The sequence below is a fragment of the Gorilla gorilla genome, chromosome X, assembly GCF_029281585.2.
Source record: "Gorilla gorilla gorilla isolate KB3781 chromosome X, NHGRI_mGorGor1-v2.1_pri, whole genome shotgun sequence".
In the NCBI taxonomy this organism is placed as follows: Eukaryota; Metazoa; Chordata; class Mammalia; order Primates; family Hominidae; genus Gorilla; species Gorilla gorilla.
Window position 1 is genome coordinate 148081957 of NC_073247.2, and position 17596 is coordinate 148099552.

At 38.5% G+C, this 17596-nt stretch overlaps 1 protein-coding gene across 1 annotated transcript in view; it reads left to right on the forward strand.

Annotated features, from left to right (window-relative positions):
* The window catches only part of ADGRG4 (adhesion G protein-coupled receptor G4), a 110481-nt gene that overhangs the window by 70762 nt on the left and 22123 nt on the right, over positions 1–17596 (forward strand). The window contains exons 14-17 of the mRNA XM_031006059.3: positions 10694–10828; positions 15176–15295; positions 16472–16517; positions 17439–17542. Of these exons, the coding sequence (XP_030861919.2) occupies positions 10694–10828; positions 15176–15295; positions 16472–16517; positions 17439–17542 (405 nt within the window). The remainder of the gene's footprint in view (positions 1–10693; positions 10829–15175; positions 15296–16471; positions 16518–17438; positions 17543–17596) is intronic.

Sequence of the window (17596 nt, forward strand, 5' to 3'; positions counted from 1 at the left end):
ATGTCTGATTGCTATGACTAGGACTTCCAGTACTATGTTGAACAGAAATGGTAAAAGTGGGCATCCCTTTTGTTATTGAGTTGTAAGTGTTCTTTACACATTCTGGATACAAACAATTTATCAGATGTATGTTTTGAAAATGTTTTCCGTATGACTTGCCTATCTATTTTCTCAATAATGTCTTTCAATGAGCAGTTTTTCACTTTCTTGTTTTCTTTCCTTTTTTTTTTTTTTTTTTTTTTTTTTTTGTTGTTGTTGTTGTTTGAGAGTGGGTCTCGCTCTTTCACCCAGACTGAAATGCTGTGGCTTGAACACAGATCACTGCAGCGTTGACCTCCTGGGCTCAAGCAATCCTCCTGCCTCAACCTCACATGTAGCTGGGGCCACAGGCACGCACCACCATGCCTGACTGATTTTTTAATTTTTTGTAGAGATGGGGCTCTCACTTTGTTGCCCAGACTGATCTCGAACTCCTGGGCTCAGGCAATCCTCCCACCTTGGCCTACCAAAGTGCTGGGATTACAGGTGTGTGCCGTTGTGCTCACCAAAAGTTTTAAATTTTCATGAAGTCTAATTTACAGTTCTGTTTTCTTTTATGAATAACCATATATGACTTGTCTATGATACCTTTGTCTATCAGGAAGCCATGAAGACATTCTCTTATGCTTTTCTTTAAAAGCTTTATGATTTTAGCTTTTATGTTTATAACTCAATTAATTGATTTATGTATTGCATGAGGTAGGAGTTGAGGATCATTTTGTTTTACGTGGATATCCAGTATTTCCAGCACCATTTGTTGAAAAGACTTTTCCTTCCCCATTGGCTTGCTTTGGTACCTTTGACAAAAAGTCAAATTGTTGTATAAATGTAAGGCTATTTCTGGACTTTCCTATACTGTTTTTTTTTGTTTTTAAACTCGTATGTTATTACCAGGTCGTCTTGGTTCCTGAAGTGTTGAAGTCAGGTAATATGAATACTTCAACATTGTTGCTTTTCAAGATTGCTTTGGTTATTCTAAGCCTTTTGCATGTCCATATAAATTTTCAAATCTGCTGATCAATTTGTATAAAAAACTTGCTGAGATTATGATTTGGATTGAGTTGAAGTTATTGGTCAATTTTGGGAGAATTTATTTCTTAGTAATGTTGAGTCTTCTAATCTAGGAACATTTATTTAGTTCTATTTACATTTCTCTGAGCAATGTTTTGTAGTTTAGGTTGGGAGATATTGCATGTCTTTTGATAAATTTATTCCTAAGTATTTTGATTTTTGATACTGTTGAAAATGGAATAGTTTTAAAACTAGATATTCCAATTATTTGCTGCTAGTATATGAAATGCAATTGATTATATATGAAATATTATTTATATTATATGCTATATATATACACATTTTGTTTCTTATGCACTTGCTAAATTCACTTATTGCTTCTAGTAATTGTTTTAGAGATTCCTTAGAACTTTCCATGTAAGCCAACATCATGTGACAATAGAGAGTTTTATATATTCTTTACTGATCTTTATTCCTTTTATTTCTTTTTGGGGGCCTATTCTGATGTTTAATACTCCCAATAAAATGTTGAATAGAAGTGGTTGAAGTGGGCATCGTTGTCTTATTTTTAATATTAGGAGAAAAGTATTCACTGTTTTTCCATTACTGTGATGTTACCCATTTTGTTTTGTTTTTTTAAAAGATGTTCTTTATTTGATTGAGGTAGTTACCTTCTATTCTTGGTTTCCTGAAAAGATTTATCACAAATTGTTGTTGAATTTTGTCAAAAGCTTTTTCTGTATCTCTCGAAGTAATCTTTTGGCTTTCCTCTTTATTCTCTTAATATGGTAAATTATATTGATTTTAAAATATTAAGCCAATCTTGAATTCCTAGAAAAAACCCTACTGGTCATCATGCATCATCATGTTTATGTATTGCTATTTTCTAAGTGCTTATGTTTTGTGAAGTATTTTTGTCCTTACATTCTTGAAGAGTATTGGTCTGAAATTTTCTTTTTTTGTGATTTCTTTGTCAGGCTTTAGGAAGATTTTGGCAACATTCTAAAAGTGAGTTGGGAAACGGTCCCTCTTCTACTTTCAGAAAGAGTTTATGTAACATTGCTGTCATTTCATTAAATGCTTGGTAGGGTTCACTAGGAAACTCTCTGGGTCTGAAATTTCTTTGTGGGAAGTTTTTTGATATCAAACTAGATTTATTTAGTGGATAGAGAGCCATTCAGATTTTCTGATTCATCTTGTGTCAGTTTTTGGATAGTTGTATTTTTCTAAGAGTTTATTTCATCTAACTTGTCAAGCTTATTGGCAATAATTTATAATATTTTCCTATTTTTTTAACATCTGTAGGATTTATAGCAGGAGTCAGCAAAGTTTCTGTAAAGGGCAGATAATAAATATTTTAGGCTTTGCAATCCACAGGTGGTCTCTGTCTGCTGAATGTTCTTATATGTTTGTTTTTGTTCTGCTCTCCATTCCTCTTGCCCCCTGCCCTCTCCTCTCCTTCTTTCTCTTCTCTCTTCTCCTTCCCTCCTTTCTCCTGTCTTCTCTTTCCCTCTCTTCTCCTCTCCTTTCCAGCCCTCTCTATTCTTCTCCTCTTCTTCCCTTGCTTTCCTCTGTTTTCCTTCCCTCTCTTATTCTCTCCTCTCCCTCTGCTTCTTTCTTTGTGCAACCGTTTAAAACTGAAATGTATGTTGTGCAACTGTCACCACCATATGTCTGCAGAACGTTGTTCATCTTCCCAAAGCTACTGGGGAGGTCAGCCTCCTCGGTAGCTGACCCGTTGAATAACAAGTCCCCATTCGTCCCTTTCCTAGCCCTTGACAACCACAATTCTTCCGATCCCTGTGATTTTGACTACTCTAGGTACCTCATGTAAATGGAATCATACCATATTTGTCCTTTGTGACTGGCTTTTTTCACTTTGCAAAATGTCTTCAAGGTTCATCTATGTTGTAGCATGTTAGAATTTGCTAATTTTTTAGGGCTGAATAATGTTCCATTGTATGTATTTACCACACTTTGTTCATCCATTCATACAGGGGTTCTTTTTGAAGTGATGGAAATGTTCTAAAATTGATTGTAGTGATAGTTGCACAACTCTGAATGTGGTGAAAGCCAATGAACTGTATACTTTAAATGGGTGAAGTATATGGTATGTGAGTAAAGTCTCAATAAAGCTGTTACCAAAAAAAAAAAAAAAAAACCACGAAACCTAAAAGTGACATGTAAAATCTATTCTTAGCTCAGGGCAACATAAAAACAAGCCTTAGGAAGGATTTGGCTTGCTGATTCATTTGTCAACCTCTGATTTATAGTAATAAATCCTCTTTCATTTCTGATACTGGTAATTTCTTTTTTTGCTCCTTTATTTTTGATAGTATAGGGATTTTTCCATTTTGTTGACCTTTTAAACAACCTTTGGCCTTGTTAATTTTCCCTATTACTTGTTTTCTACTTTTTGATATCTGATTTTATGTTTATTACTTCCTTTCTTGTACTTATTTTGGTTTTAGTTTTATCTTCTTTACATAGCTGCTGCTACTGCTGCTGCCTCCTCCTCCTCCTCCTCCTCCGCTTCTTCTTCTTCTTCCTCCTCCTCCTCCTCCTCTTCTTCTTCTTCTTCTTCTTCCTCCTCCTCCTCCTCCTTCTTCTTCTCCTTCTCCTTCTTCTTCTTCTTTTTCTTCTTCTTTTAAAATGAGGTCTCTCTGTCACCCAGGCTGGAGTGCAGTGGTGTGACCGTAGCTCACAGCAGCTTTGATCTCCTGGACTCAAGCAATCCTCCCACCTCAGCCTCCCCAGTAGCTGGGACTACAGGCACATACCACCACACCTGGCTAATTTTTAGATTTTTTATTTTTGTAAAGACAGGGTCTTTCCTTGTTGCCCGCAGTGGTCTCGAACTCCTAGCTTCAAGCAATCCTCCTGCCTCAGCCTCCCAAAGTGCTGGGGTTACAGGTGTGAGCTACCACCCTGGCCTGTCTAGCTTCTTAATGTGGATCTATATATCATTCATTTTAGACCTTTCTTCTTTTCTAACATAATCCTAAAAAGCTGTAAATATCTTTCTAAGCACTGCTTTAGCTGTAGTCCACAAATTTTTATATGTTGTATTTTATTATGTCAGTTCAAAATATTTTCTATTTTTTTTTAGCCCGTGGATTATTTAGGAGTGTATTGTTTAAATTACAAGTATTTGGGGCTATCTAAGATATTGTATTATTATTTTTTCAGACAGGGTCTCACTCTGTCACCTAGGCTGAAGTGCAGTGGCACAATCACGACTCACTGTAGCCTCAGCCTCCTGGGCTCAGATGATCCTCCCACCTCAGCCTCCCGAGTAGCTGGGACCACAGGTGCATGTCACCACACCTGGCTACTTTTTAAAACATTATTTGTAAAGATGAGATCTCTCCATGCTGCCCAGGCTGGTCTCAAACTCAGCCTCTCAAAGTGTTGGGATTGCAGGCATGAGCCACCCCACCAAGCCTGAGATATCTTATTGTTGTTGATTTCTTGTTTATTTCATTTTGGTCACAGAATATACTTAGTATAATTTCAATCCATTTACATTTGTTGAAATTTATTGTATTAGTCAGAGTTCTCTAGAGGGACGGAACTAGTAGGATATATATGTATGTATATATATATATATGTATATAAATACACACACACACACACATATATATGAGAGTTTATTATTAACTTACATGATCACAAGGTCCCACAATAGGCTGTCTGCAAGCTTGAGGAGCAAGGAGAGCCAGTCCGAGTCTCAAAATTGAAGAATTTGGAGTCTGATGTTCTAAGGCAGGAAGCATCTAGCACAGGAGAAAGATGTAGGCTGGGAGGCTAAGCCAGTCTCTCCTTTTCATGTTTTTCTGCCTGCTTTATATTTGCTGGAAGCTGATTAGATGGTGTCCATTCCAATTAAGGGTGGGTCTGCCTTTCCCAGCCCACTGACTCAAATGTTAATCTCCTTTGGCAACACCCCCACAGACACACCCAGGATCAATACTCTGTATCCTTCAATCCAGTCAAGTTGACACTCAGTATTAACCATCACAAGTCCATCCCTTTTCAAGTTGAACCCATACACATTTCCTGAGATCATACATAATCTTCAAATAAAGACAACAATAAGGCATAATTATGCCTAATATAATACAGCTATTCTTTGTACAACTGGAAATGCACAAATCCCCAACACAAATACTATTACATAAAATTAACAATACTTAAATGCTGATATGAAGTCAGTAAATCCTATGTCACACTATAAAGGAAAAAAGAAATAAAATGAGGATTTTTCTTAGTACAAGTGTATACATGCACAAACATGTTTTTAACAAAAGAAGGAGGAAATATTCATGACAATTACAGTCTCCGTTTTTGTAGCTGGTCATGTGGTCGTAGCTGGTATTGATGACTACCTTCTTCTGCTACCCATTCTCTATTCCCTTTGCCTTCAGCAAGCACCTCTGCAGGTCGTGGTTTTTTTCCTGGTGGAATGACCCAAGCCTTCATTTTTGAAGGGTCTGGGCCATTTGTAGTCCTGCCTGGATTGGGCTGTTGTAGTTTCCCATTGACCTTAATCACAACGCATGGTAATTCTAAGAGATGCCCTAGTGGATCTCCTGTATTCCATGCATACCTTACCTCCGTTGTGGAGTAGTAGACTGATTTCATCTTGATAGTCCGGATCAATCACCCCAGCCAACACTGTAACTCCCTTCTTAGCCTATTGACTTAAAGGTAGGAGGAACCCAAAGTGTCCAGGTGGCAATCTTAACTTCCAGTTTAAGGAGATCGATGTTGTGTCTCCTGGTGGCAGTGTTCCTCCCTCTGGAACTAAGACCTCTAGGCCAGCAGAATGTAATGTCGTGGGAACAGGAAGCAAAAGTTTTGCTAGTGGATCATTAGGGGTGATGGTGAGTGGTGCCACTTTCACTTCCAACTCTTGATTCCTGGAACTGTGAATCCTGGCTATGGGAAAAACAGTACCATATATTGGACGCTGATTTAGAGCACTTATTTTGTATCCCAATGTGTGATTTATTTTGGTGAATGTTTCACATGGACTTCAAAAAAATGTGCATTCTACAGTTGTTGGATATAAATAGCAATTAGGTCAAGGTGCCAGCAGTGTTGTTCCAATCATCTTTGTTCTATCCTAGTTGTTCTCTAATTGAGAAGGGTGTTAAAATCTCTAACTTTGTGCAACTGTCTATTTCTCCATTTAGTCCTTTCAAATTTTGCTTTGTTTATTTTGGGGCTCTTTTATTAAGCACATATACATTTGTGTTGGTTTGTCTTTCTAATACTAATCCTACCCCTAAACATATTTATCATTATTAAATACCCCTCTTTATCTCTGTCTTGAAGTTATTTTATCTGGTTTTAGTATAAAAAACCAAGTCATCCAAGCCTTCTTATGGTTACTCTAAAAGGTATATATGTATATTTTATATTCATTTGCTTCCTAGCTGTCTTTATATTTAAAGTGTACCTCTTGTAGATAGCATATAGTTTGTGTTTTATTTTTTACCCATCCTGATAATATCTGACTTTTAATTGGAGTGTGTAGTTTTTTTAACATTTAATGTAATTATTTATGTGGTTGGATTTGAGCTATCGTTTTATTTTAATTTCTGTCTATCCCTCTGGCTTTCGTTCCTCTGTTCCTTCTTTCCTGTTGTCTCTTGCTTTATTTTAATATTTATTATAGTTGCTTTTTAATTGTTTACTGACTCTTTAATTATATATATTTGCCTCTCTTTCTTTCTTTCTTTCTTTCTTTCTTTCTTTCTTTCTTTCTTTCTTCCTTTCCTTTCCTTTCCTTTCCTTTCCTTTCCTTTCTTTTTGGAGTCTCCCTCTGTCACCCAGGTTGGAGTGCAGTGGCACGATCTGGGCTCAGTGCGACCTCTGCCTCTCGGGTTCAAGCGATTCTCATGCCTCAGCCTCCAGAGTAGCGGGGACTAAAGGCATGTGCCACCACGCATGGGCTGTTGTGTTTTTTTTGTTTTTGTTTTTTGTATTTTTAGTAGAGACAGGGTTTCACCATGTTGGTCAGGCTGGTTTCAAACTCCTGACCTGAAGTGATCCACCAGCCTCGACCTCCCAAAGTGCTGGGATTACAGGTGTGAGCCACCATGCCTGGCCTGCATTGTTTTCTTAATGGTTGCTCTAGAGATTATAATATACACTTGTATATTTTTTTACAGTCTACTTAGAGTTAATATTGTACTGCTTCATGTAAAATGTAGAAACTTTAAACCAGACGTGTCAATTTATACCCCGTTTTTAATGCTATAATTGTCACACACATATTTTACACAAGAAGATTATAAACTTCACAAACAATGTTATAGTCATTACTTTAAAAAGTCCTATGTTACTTAAAAAATTGAGAGAAAAACTGGTTTTTTACATTTACCTAGATATGTATTATTTTTGATGCTCTTCACTCCTTCCTGAAGGTCAGAGTTCTATTTGGTATCACTTCCCTTCAGCTTAAAAAAATTCACTTAGGATTTATTGTAGTGCAGGTCTGATGATGATAAATTTTCTGAGTTTTTAATTTATCTGAAAATGTCTTTATTTTATCTTTATGCTTGAAGGATATTTTTGTTTGCTATAGGATTCAGGATTGGCAAGTCCTTCCCCCAGCCCCCAGCATTTTAAAGATGTCATTTCACTCTCTTCTGGCCTTTATGTTTTCTGAAGAGAAATCAGTAATCATTTGAGTTCTTGTTTCTCTGTATATAATGTGTAATTTTTCTCTGGCTTTTTAAAATATTTTCTTTGATATTCTGCAGTTTGACTATTATATGCCTGGGCATTTTTTTTTCTTTGTACTTATCCTGCTAAGTGTTTGCTGAGCTTCTTGAATATGTAAATTTATAGCTTTTACTGAATTTGGGGAAATTTTCACTGTTATTCCTTCAAATACTGTTTCCTCACCATTTTCTCTTTCCTCTCCTTTTGAGACTCCAATCACTTGTATGTAAGACCTTTTGATACTCCCCCACATATCCCTGAGACTGTTCATGTTTTTAATCATTTCACTATCTATTCTTCCAAAAGGATCATTTCTATTGATCTACCTTTAAATTTGCAGACATCTGTTGTTTTCGTGTTACTATAGGACCCATCCTGTGCAATTTTTTAAATTGTACTGTTTTTAGAATTCATGCTAAATGAATAGATTTTAGCTACTCTTGCCACAAAAACAACAAAAAAGAGGTAACTATGTGAGACCATGGATATGTTAATTTGCTTCACTATAGTAACCTTTTTACTCTCTATATGTATCCCATAATATTATGTTATATACCTTAAATACACACAATAAAATTTACTTTTTAAAAATTCCAATATTATACTCAAAGTTTAGAATTTCTATTTTGTTTGTTTCTGTTTCTTTTTAACCATTATTTCCTCTCTCCATTAATTGCAAACATATTATCTTTTAAATACATCAGCATAGTTATACTAGCTGCTTTAAAATCCTTGTCTGCTAATTCTAATATCTGGATAATCTCAAGGTTTAACTCCATTGATTATCTTTTAAAAATGGGTCACATTTTTTCTTCACGTATTGAGTAATTTTGAACTACGTCCTGGGTTTTATAAATGTTATATATGAACACTCTAGATTCTACTCTATTCTTTTGTAGATTATAGATTTTTGTCATAACAGGCAATTAACTTGGTTGGACTATACTGTAGACACCAACTCTTGATTGGCAGTTCAAATCTCAGTTAATTCCTTTATTCTTAGTGGAAGTATGTCCTGTACATATGTGGTCCAGAGGTCAGGCATATATTTGGGCAGAATTTATACTCAGAATTTTGGATCCCGCTTTCCATTCCAGATGTCGACCACAACCCCCATCACCTCCCAGTGGCTATGGTTGCCCTGGCTTTTGTTTCTGGTTCCTCATTCCACAAAGACTGCAATTAAAAAAAAAAATCAAAGTTTTAGATGTCCTTCACAGCATTAGTTTCAGCCTGCCATCAGGCTACAAGATGTAAAAACAGGTACCCCACCTTGTGATGTTACCTTTTTCCAAGTGTTTACTCTTCTCCAGAAACTGTCTGCTTTTGGTAATTTTCCAGTGCCTTCAAGTCATTGTTACTTTGTATTGTTGTTATATGCAGGAGGGTTGAGTTTATTAGGAGCTACTTAGCCATATTGAAACAGATGTTGAATTCTCAGTGTATTTTGTTTACAATGGGGTTTTCTATCATGAATCTTGGTGGAGAGACAAACCAAACAACACCACTTGTATTCTTGGTGCCAAACTGCTTACATATTGAAGCTAAATCATGACCTCTCCATGGTACTTGATTGCCCTAGCAGAGTTCATTTCTGCTTAGCAAAGAGCCATATGGGTTTTGAGACTACAAGTCATTTTTAGAAATATTATTCACTTTTAACCCCCACTATACACCCAGCTAGATAATAGCAACTTGAGAGGCAGCATAGATAATTTTAAAAAGTGGGCCAAAATCGCATATATCTTTGTTCACCCACACCCCAGTTGTGTGAGCCTAAGCAATTCACTTAATCTTTCTACGCCATTTCCTGTTGCCATAATACAACGTACCTCTCAGAGTTGGTAGAGAGATTAAATGGGAGAATGCAGGTAAGTGTGTCCACATATTCTGTTTTGTATGGGAGAATCCAGATTTATGGCTGTGGACTTAGTGTAATTATTAACAAAGCCCTTTTGACTCTCAAAAATGTTCCAGTACTTGTCAAATACTATTACCAATCAACTCAGCAAATACTTCTGATAGTGGATGTCTTGTTCCATTTTGTGCTGCTATAACAGAATACCACAGAATGGATAATTTCTGATGAACAGAAATTTATTGGTTCACAGTTCTGGTGGCTGGGAAGTTGAAGATCAAGGGGCCACCTGTGGTGAGAGCCTTCTTGCTGTGTCATCCAATGGCAGATGTGCAAAGAGAGGGAGAGAGAGAACAAAAGATTGAACTCACAGCCTCAAGCCCTTTTATAATTGGCATTAATCCATTCAACAGGGTGGAGCCTTCATGACCTAAACATATCCCATTGTGCCCCAGCCCCCATTATTATCACATTGGGGATTAAGTTTCCAGTACATGCTTTTTGGGGGACATATTCAAACCATAGCTGTGAGCATGCAGCAGAATTGCTAAGCGCTAATGCCTCACTTCCCTGCTTCACTTTTTAACCAAAACATTGCTCCATAAACTATGAGGAAACTGCCTAATATCATTGTATTGTGTTTTTTGTTGTTGCTTTGTTTTCCCTTTTAACATATGGAGGAAGGTAGCCTGATTTCCAAGACTGGTCTTTATTTCTGATAATCAGGGCAAATGACCTAATTTGTCATTTCCCTCTCATCTCTATTATTACCCAGGTGAAAGGAGATCAAAGGGAGAGAACCTCAGGAATAGGCTTAGAAAGGAAAAGATGATGTGTGTTTGTGTCTATGTCTGTGTGTACCAGGATCATGTCTTGGCCTGTGACTGTGTGTGTGTGTGCGTGTGAAAAGTGTATCATCGCTTATGGAGCTAGTTCCCACCTTTCAGTCCTTTGAGTGATATTCTGAGGCTGAGCTGGGGTGGGAGGTGGGCAGGACTTCACTATGATGAATGAAGACTCCAATTTTCATTTTTTGGCTTTTCTTGGCAGATTTTCCTAGGCAATGTCCCTGTGGGAGGGATTTTGGCTTCCATATACTTGCCTAAATCACTGACGGAGAGAATTCCTCTTAGCAACTTACAAACGATCTTGTTTAATTTCTTTGGCCAAACTTCACTCTTTAAGGTAAATTCTTGCCTGTGGTAACTGTGATGAACTGGCATATGGTGACTCATTGTAATTATGAACTCTTGCTATTTTCATGACGTTCTGCTTATTTTAGAATATGCTGATTGATTCCACAAGTCTTCCAACACAACCCCTGCCCCTTAACATGAATCAACGTCTGCTTTAACGATGTTCTACAGTTTTTAGTTTTCACAATATCTCAGCTTTGGAAGGAAACTTAAGGATTATCTGGTGGCTAAACAGAGGCCTCAAGATGTTTCAAAGCCAAAAAAGAACAGCAAGTTCTCCTGATGAAATGATGTTTCGGCTTATCAGTGCTTTCCTCCCAAATCTCCCCTGGCTCCTCAAAGCCAACGTGTCCACTATTCTTGGCCAATTCCTTTGAAGTTGGGTGGTATCCAGAAGGACATTTGCCTGCAGGCATTTGTTGCTACTTCCCACAACCCCCACAGAACTTTCTCTGAAGGCTGCAGTCCTCACCCACTAGAAAACAGAGGCAGCATGATGTGATGCTGAAGAGTGTGGACTCAGGGGCAGGCTGGTTGAATTAAAAGCTGGCAATGCCATATTCTGCCTGTGTGTCCTCAAGCAAGTTACTCAACCTTCATGTGCCTTAATTTCCTTCTCTGTAGTACAGGGTAATAAGAATTCCTTATAGAGCTATTGAAGGATTAAAGGAATTGGTGTATTTAAAGTGCTTACAATACCGCTTGGCACATAAGTACCATGTTAAGTGTTTGCTCTACTATTATTATTATTATCCTGTCTTAGGTTTCTGCCTAACAAAAGCCTCATTCGTTTAGGCCGCTCTGTCTCATCTAACTATTGGGAAGACAGTAATCAGAGTTTGCATGAATTTGAAGATAATGAACACTATTAATTGTTAATATTTACATTTATTATTTCATCTACTTCTCATGAGAAGCTGATACTCAAAAAGGTTAAGTAATTTTTCCCAAGGCCACATACCTAAAAAGTGGCATAGCTAGGAATCAAACCCAGGCTATCTGACTTCAAAGTTCATGTATTTAAGAAGTCAATACAATAATTTTCCCAGATGTGTTTGTATTTCTAAAGAGGTTATCCAAAGTAATGAATTTCTAATGGTCAAATATCCACATTTCTTTTGTGGGAGGTTGCACTGGGCCAGCTCAAAATATAGCACATACCCACACCACACGCCACCTCAAATATACCATGTCACCTCCAGCTATGTCTGTAAGACTTTCTGTTCCCCTGGAGTTCTCTAGCCACTCCTTTCTCTCTCTAAATTCTATGTGTTCCTGTGGGCTTAGCTCAAATCCCACCCAGGGTGGCTGCCTGGAGTAAGTGAGTCTCTGCTCTCCTTCCTGCCTCCTGGGCAAAATATTTAGTGGGCAAAACATTTTAATAAAAATTAAAAATATGCTCCACAACACTTTGACCCTTTTGGTAGGCTTACAATTTCTCTTTGTCACTTGAGATGCCATTATTTTGGTCTTAATTTCTCTCCTTTCTTCAGAGGGCTGTGCTTGTCTCATAGAATAAGAGATAAACTTGTTTTGCATAGATTTCACACTTAATAAGTCATTTTTATTCACTAACACTTTCTACTGGAAGAGATTAAAGATCTTTGCCAAAATTAAACTGCAAACGTCATAGTACCAGATGAAGAAGGATTAGAGCTAGCCTGCTTCAAATTCAGAGTTGAAAGGGCCCTCCTAATTCATATCGTCCCATCTATTCATTTTACCATTGGTAAAAGTAAAATGGATATTGAGGACCTCGAGACTCAGAGAGGGGAAGGAATCTGCTGAAGGTGTCACAATTTATTCATTCATTCACTCAATCATTTATTCATTCAGTAAATATTTATTTAATTCCTACTGTGTGTCTTATATGGTGCTGAATGCTGAGGATGCAATGCTGAGCAAGATACATAGTGCCTGCTCTCATGGAACTTCCAGTCTGCTGGAGGACAAAACAGACCTAAATGTTCTAACATTGAAGGGGTGACCCTAGGCTGGGAACTGTGCCACTGGTTATTGGGGAAAGAGTACTTACAAAAATGCTGCTCTTTAATTCTATTTTTCTTGAATCCCCGAGTATCACAGGCTTGCTTTCACACTACTTTCTCTAATATTTTTTGATCAAAATCTTGTCATTATGACACATAACCTTAGAAATTTGTTAGTTTGTTTGTTTGTGTCTTTTAAAGACAGGATCTCGCTCTGCCACCCAGGCTGGAGTGTAGTGGTGCAATCACAGCTCACTGCAACCTCTAACTCCTGGGTTCCAGAGATCCTCCTGGCTCAGCCTCCCAAGTAGCTGGGAATGTAGGTGCTCACCACTGTGCCTGGTTAATTTTCATATTTTTTTTTGTAGAGATGGGGTCTCACTTTGTTGCCCAAGCTGGTCTCAAACTCCTGGTCTCAAGCCATCCGCCTGTCTCTGCCTCCCAAAGCGTTAGGTTTACAGGCATGAGCCACCATGCCTGGTCCATAGAAATTGTTGATAAGGCACCACTCTTGGATAATATGTGTCTCCTCCTCCACGCCTCCTCTAGCTGTGATTCTCAGGGAGAGGGACAGGCACTAGGCGGTTACAATATGGCACAGGCGCTCTGGGTGCATAGAAGAGGGAATCTACCACTCATCTGGAAGATCAGGAAAGTGCAGTGAGAGAAAGGTCTCAGCGGAGCCCTGAAGTTGAGTAGGAGCTCAAAGATGAAATAAGGCAAAGAGAAGGAGGGAAGAGAGTTTCAGAGAGAGGGAATAGCTTGTCTAAAAGTTCAGAGGTGTAACAGATAAAACTTGAGCCTACAGTGCAAAGGGTGGAAGGATGAGGAAGTTTCTGTTCCTTTCCTGGCATGGCTACCGTTTTGTAGTAAGGGAAATGAAACCAGAGAAAAGGCTAATTAAGTTTTGGATCATAGTGTGTGTCTCCTCCTTTGGCCTTTTCACTACAGAAAACTGTGTCACTTAGACTAAGTTGGGAGGATCATTAAATAACATCTAGTCTGCCATCTTTCCTAGTGTCACCAATAGACCAGGACGGGGTAATAGGGCTTAGGAGGAACAAGAGAGCTAGGGTTAGCACTTAGCCTTTTGAGTGTCAGCAGGGCCCTTCCCATTATATCTTGCTGCTGGCCATCTCTAAATCAGGTTGCCCCAGGCTGGTTTTGAATGAACAGAACAGGTCAGAAACAGGAAGTAAGTAGAGTCCTAGTGGAGCCCCAGGCTGAATTTGCAACTACCCAGGCTGCAGGGCTCAGGTGTGTAGGGTAGGTAGTAGGGACTGCACACTGTTTCTTCAGAAATATGAAGCCTTGGCATCTTCTAAAAGTGGCCCAGCAGGATCTCCAAGGAATGTCATCTGCGTTCACGTCCTCTAGGCTTTTGTGGGGAAGTCCTCAGAGATTTTTCTTCCTCTCCCTCTTGTCTGGTATCACCAGCTCTACCTGTGGCCTCTTCACATGTGCCTGTGCCCCAGAACAGGCAGCATCTCAGCTGACTTGCATCCTGGAGCCTTGGCCTGGGGTACTTTGGCACTGTTAGTTAGCAAGCCCCACTTCTCAAGAGATACATTCTAGTTTGTTGCCTTTAAACCAACATTTACTAAGCATTCCTGCCCTGTCACCCACTAGCTGAGTGATCTTTATCCATTTAGGCACTCAGTTTATCTGAAAAATGCTTATATGGCTTCAATGAGGACTGCAAATGGCATGTGCATGAAAAGCACATAATAAGTGGCTCACTGTGGGCACAAGACACCTGCTGTGTGCTAGGATATGTGAGGAACACCAGGCTATACAATGCCTGGGCTCTGGCCTCAGAGCTCACAGTCCCCTAAGAAGGCGATGACTGTCCTCTGAAATTTGTTTCAAACTGGGTGTTGATCAACCTGCTTCCATCTCTGTCAGAATAGAACAAGAAGTGGTTTATAACTTACACATGATAGATTTAGGTTTCTTATAGAGGAGCTCCCTAAAAGTAAGCAAGGATGGTTGAGAGTTAGAACTGGGATAAGTTGTGAAATGTCAAGGTCCAGAAAGTTACCAAAATAGAGAATAGTTTCATTTTGTTGCTAGTGCAGTACTGAGTAGCAGGTGCAAAACAAATGCGTGTTAAATACACATTTGGTTGGATGGATGGATGGATTAATGAATTGTTCTAGCTTGGTATAATGGAGACCTTATGTGAAGACAGGAGATGAGCTGAAAAACCTTTGACCTTAGCTTGCAATTTTATTTTCCACATTTCTGTACCTAACATTGTGTGTAGCACTTCAAAATTCCAGATTGATTATTAATATGTAAGTAATTAGAAATTTAGGTCCTGAACTCCGCTTTTGTTTCATCTGCAGACCAAAAATGTCACTAAAGCATTAACCACATATGTTGTGAGTGCCAGCATTTCAGATATGTTCATTCAAAACTTAGCTGACCCAGTGGTTATCACTCTGCAGCATATTGGAGGAAACCAGGTAATATATCCATTTTCAGCTCAGAATCAAATGGCCTCAGGAACTCTTCACGATTTTTCTGTTAAAAGTAATTTGTTAATTAACAGACGTGATTCTAACACTTAATGAGGAATGTCCTATTCCTGGTAGCAAATGTGTGTTATAATTGGAACCTTCCAGAAATAATGCCTTATCCTAAAGTGATAGGGAATGATGGGCATTCTAGCACTGTGACAGATTGGTGGGGCAGTGACTGGATCTTTTGGATGTCCCATCACACTAAATGACATGTGATTCCATTATTTTTGAGTGAGACAAGCAACTTCACTCAAAATAATTGAATATTTGTATTACTTGAATTTCCATAAATAACATTAAAACGTGTATGAATTATCACCAAAGAACTAAAAGCGTAGTCATATGGCATAACATAGGGTATATATTACTAAATAATCAACTTTAGCCTAAGTACAAGTATGAATGACTATTCCATTATTTGACGTTAGTGTATGGCCAGTGTGACGTCTCAATAGATTTCTCAGTTCCCAGTCTAAAAGACCATATAGTTCAGCATACTTTTCACTGGTCTTGATTCTAGAAGGGAAGAAGAGAAGGAAGAGAGGGAGAGGAAATTTAAAGAAACAAATACCAAATGAAACATGTTAGATAGGTAAGATCTCTCAATTTGGTCTGGGCTACAGCATTTCAATTATCCCCGGTAACTAATTGCTCCTTGCCTGCAGTTTCCTGGAGACTACAGGAGCTGGTGAAGTCTTAGGAATGTTTTGTAGGCCTAATGATGGGGCAGATCAAATTTCTGTCCATAAGGCTTGATCTCAGCGGTGAGCCCCGAATTCCAAAGCTCCAGAAGGAACACATCAGCCCTGCATTGACTATCCATAGCCTTGTACCAGAAAGGCATGGCAATTTTTAATACTACCAAATATTTTAAAGGACATATCAGATCACCAGCCAGTGACATGCTGTTTTCTCACTTGTAAATCCAGAGTTAGATGGTGGAGTTAGTCTAAAAGCCAATTCACAAATGGCCCAAATGTGTATGTGTATGTGTGTGCATGTCAGTGTGTGCATGTCTACATGGGAAAAAATATTGGGAAGAAAACACTTGTGTGTATACGTTACTATATGGTAAATATCACAAGGCAAGATGTTTACCTCTGATTTCTTTTTTTCCAGAATTATGGTCAAGTTCACTGTGCCTTTTGGGATTTTGAGAATAATAGTAAGTATTTTTGTTAGCAACTTTGACTTTGCCCCAGACCATTTTCCCACTTGGCAGTTAAATGGGAGGGGGTTGTGCTGAAACTACTGTCTTATCAGACCCTACAGAGCATTCTGAATGACCAAGATACAGGATATGATTTTTATATCAAATTAGGGCATGGGAATTAAGACAACTTTCCTTTTTGATAGGTAAGATCTCTCAATCTACTCTGGAATCTCAATGCACTCTGGAATCTATGGCATTATCCCAGATGGACAAATGTTGACCAAACTTAGCTGCCTGCCCGGGGATAACCCCTTTGGTCTAGTGCCACTTGGGAAGTTCTAGTCTCAGATCTGATCTAGTACCTGAGATCTACAGGTTGTGGAGGTATGAGTGTTAGTTCTAAACCCGAGTGTGCTCAGAAGAAACTAGCCAGATGTCTAGTAGAGCAGAGGCTCTAATTGGCCCTGCAGAGCTCCAGACCATGATCTGACTTTGATTGAAAGCACTTGAGACCCTTTGAATTGCGGGTTCAGCTGGGTGTTCAGATGTCTATTCCAGTCCCTCTGAGTAAGCTCAAGTACCAGCTTATATTCCATACGTCCATGTCCTTAAAAATATTCTAGATCTGCTTGCTTCCTATTTATTGGCTACTTAAAAAAAAGTTCATGGTTAGAGTCTGTCCTAATTTATAGAGGTATGGTACGAGAACAGGAAAAGGGGGAGCCGAAGAAGTTGTGCCATTTACGAAGTCCCCAAAAAGTCAATTTAGTCTATTAGACTTAATTTAATTTCAGTGTTCAATTATACCCCTAATCTTGCTGTCTCAGCAAATAATATTAATTATAACACACGTTTGGATAGTGAATATAATGAAAAGTTAAACATTTCTGAGAAAAACAAAATTGCTTTGAAATTTCCTTCTGTCTCCTACAGATGGGCTGGGTGGATGGAATTCGTCAGGCTGTAAAGTAAAGGAAACAAATGTAAATTACACAATCTGTCAGTGTGACCACCTCACCCATTTTGGAGTCTTAATGGTGAGTTGTCTCTTAGTCACTCCTCGATGGAAGTTTGACAATTTTTATTAGACC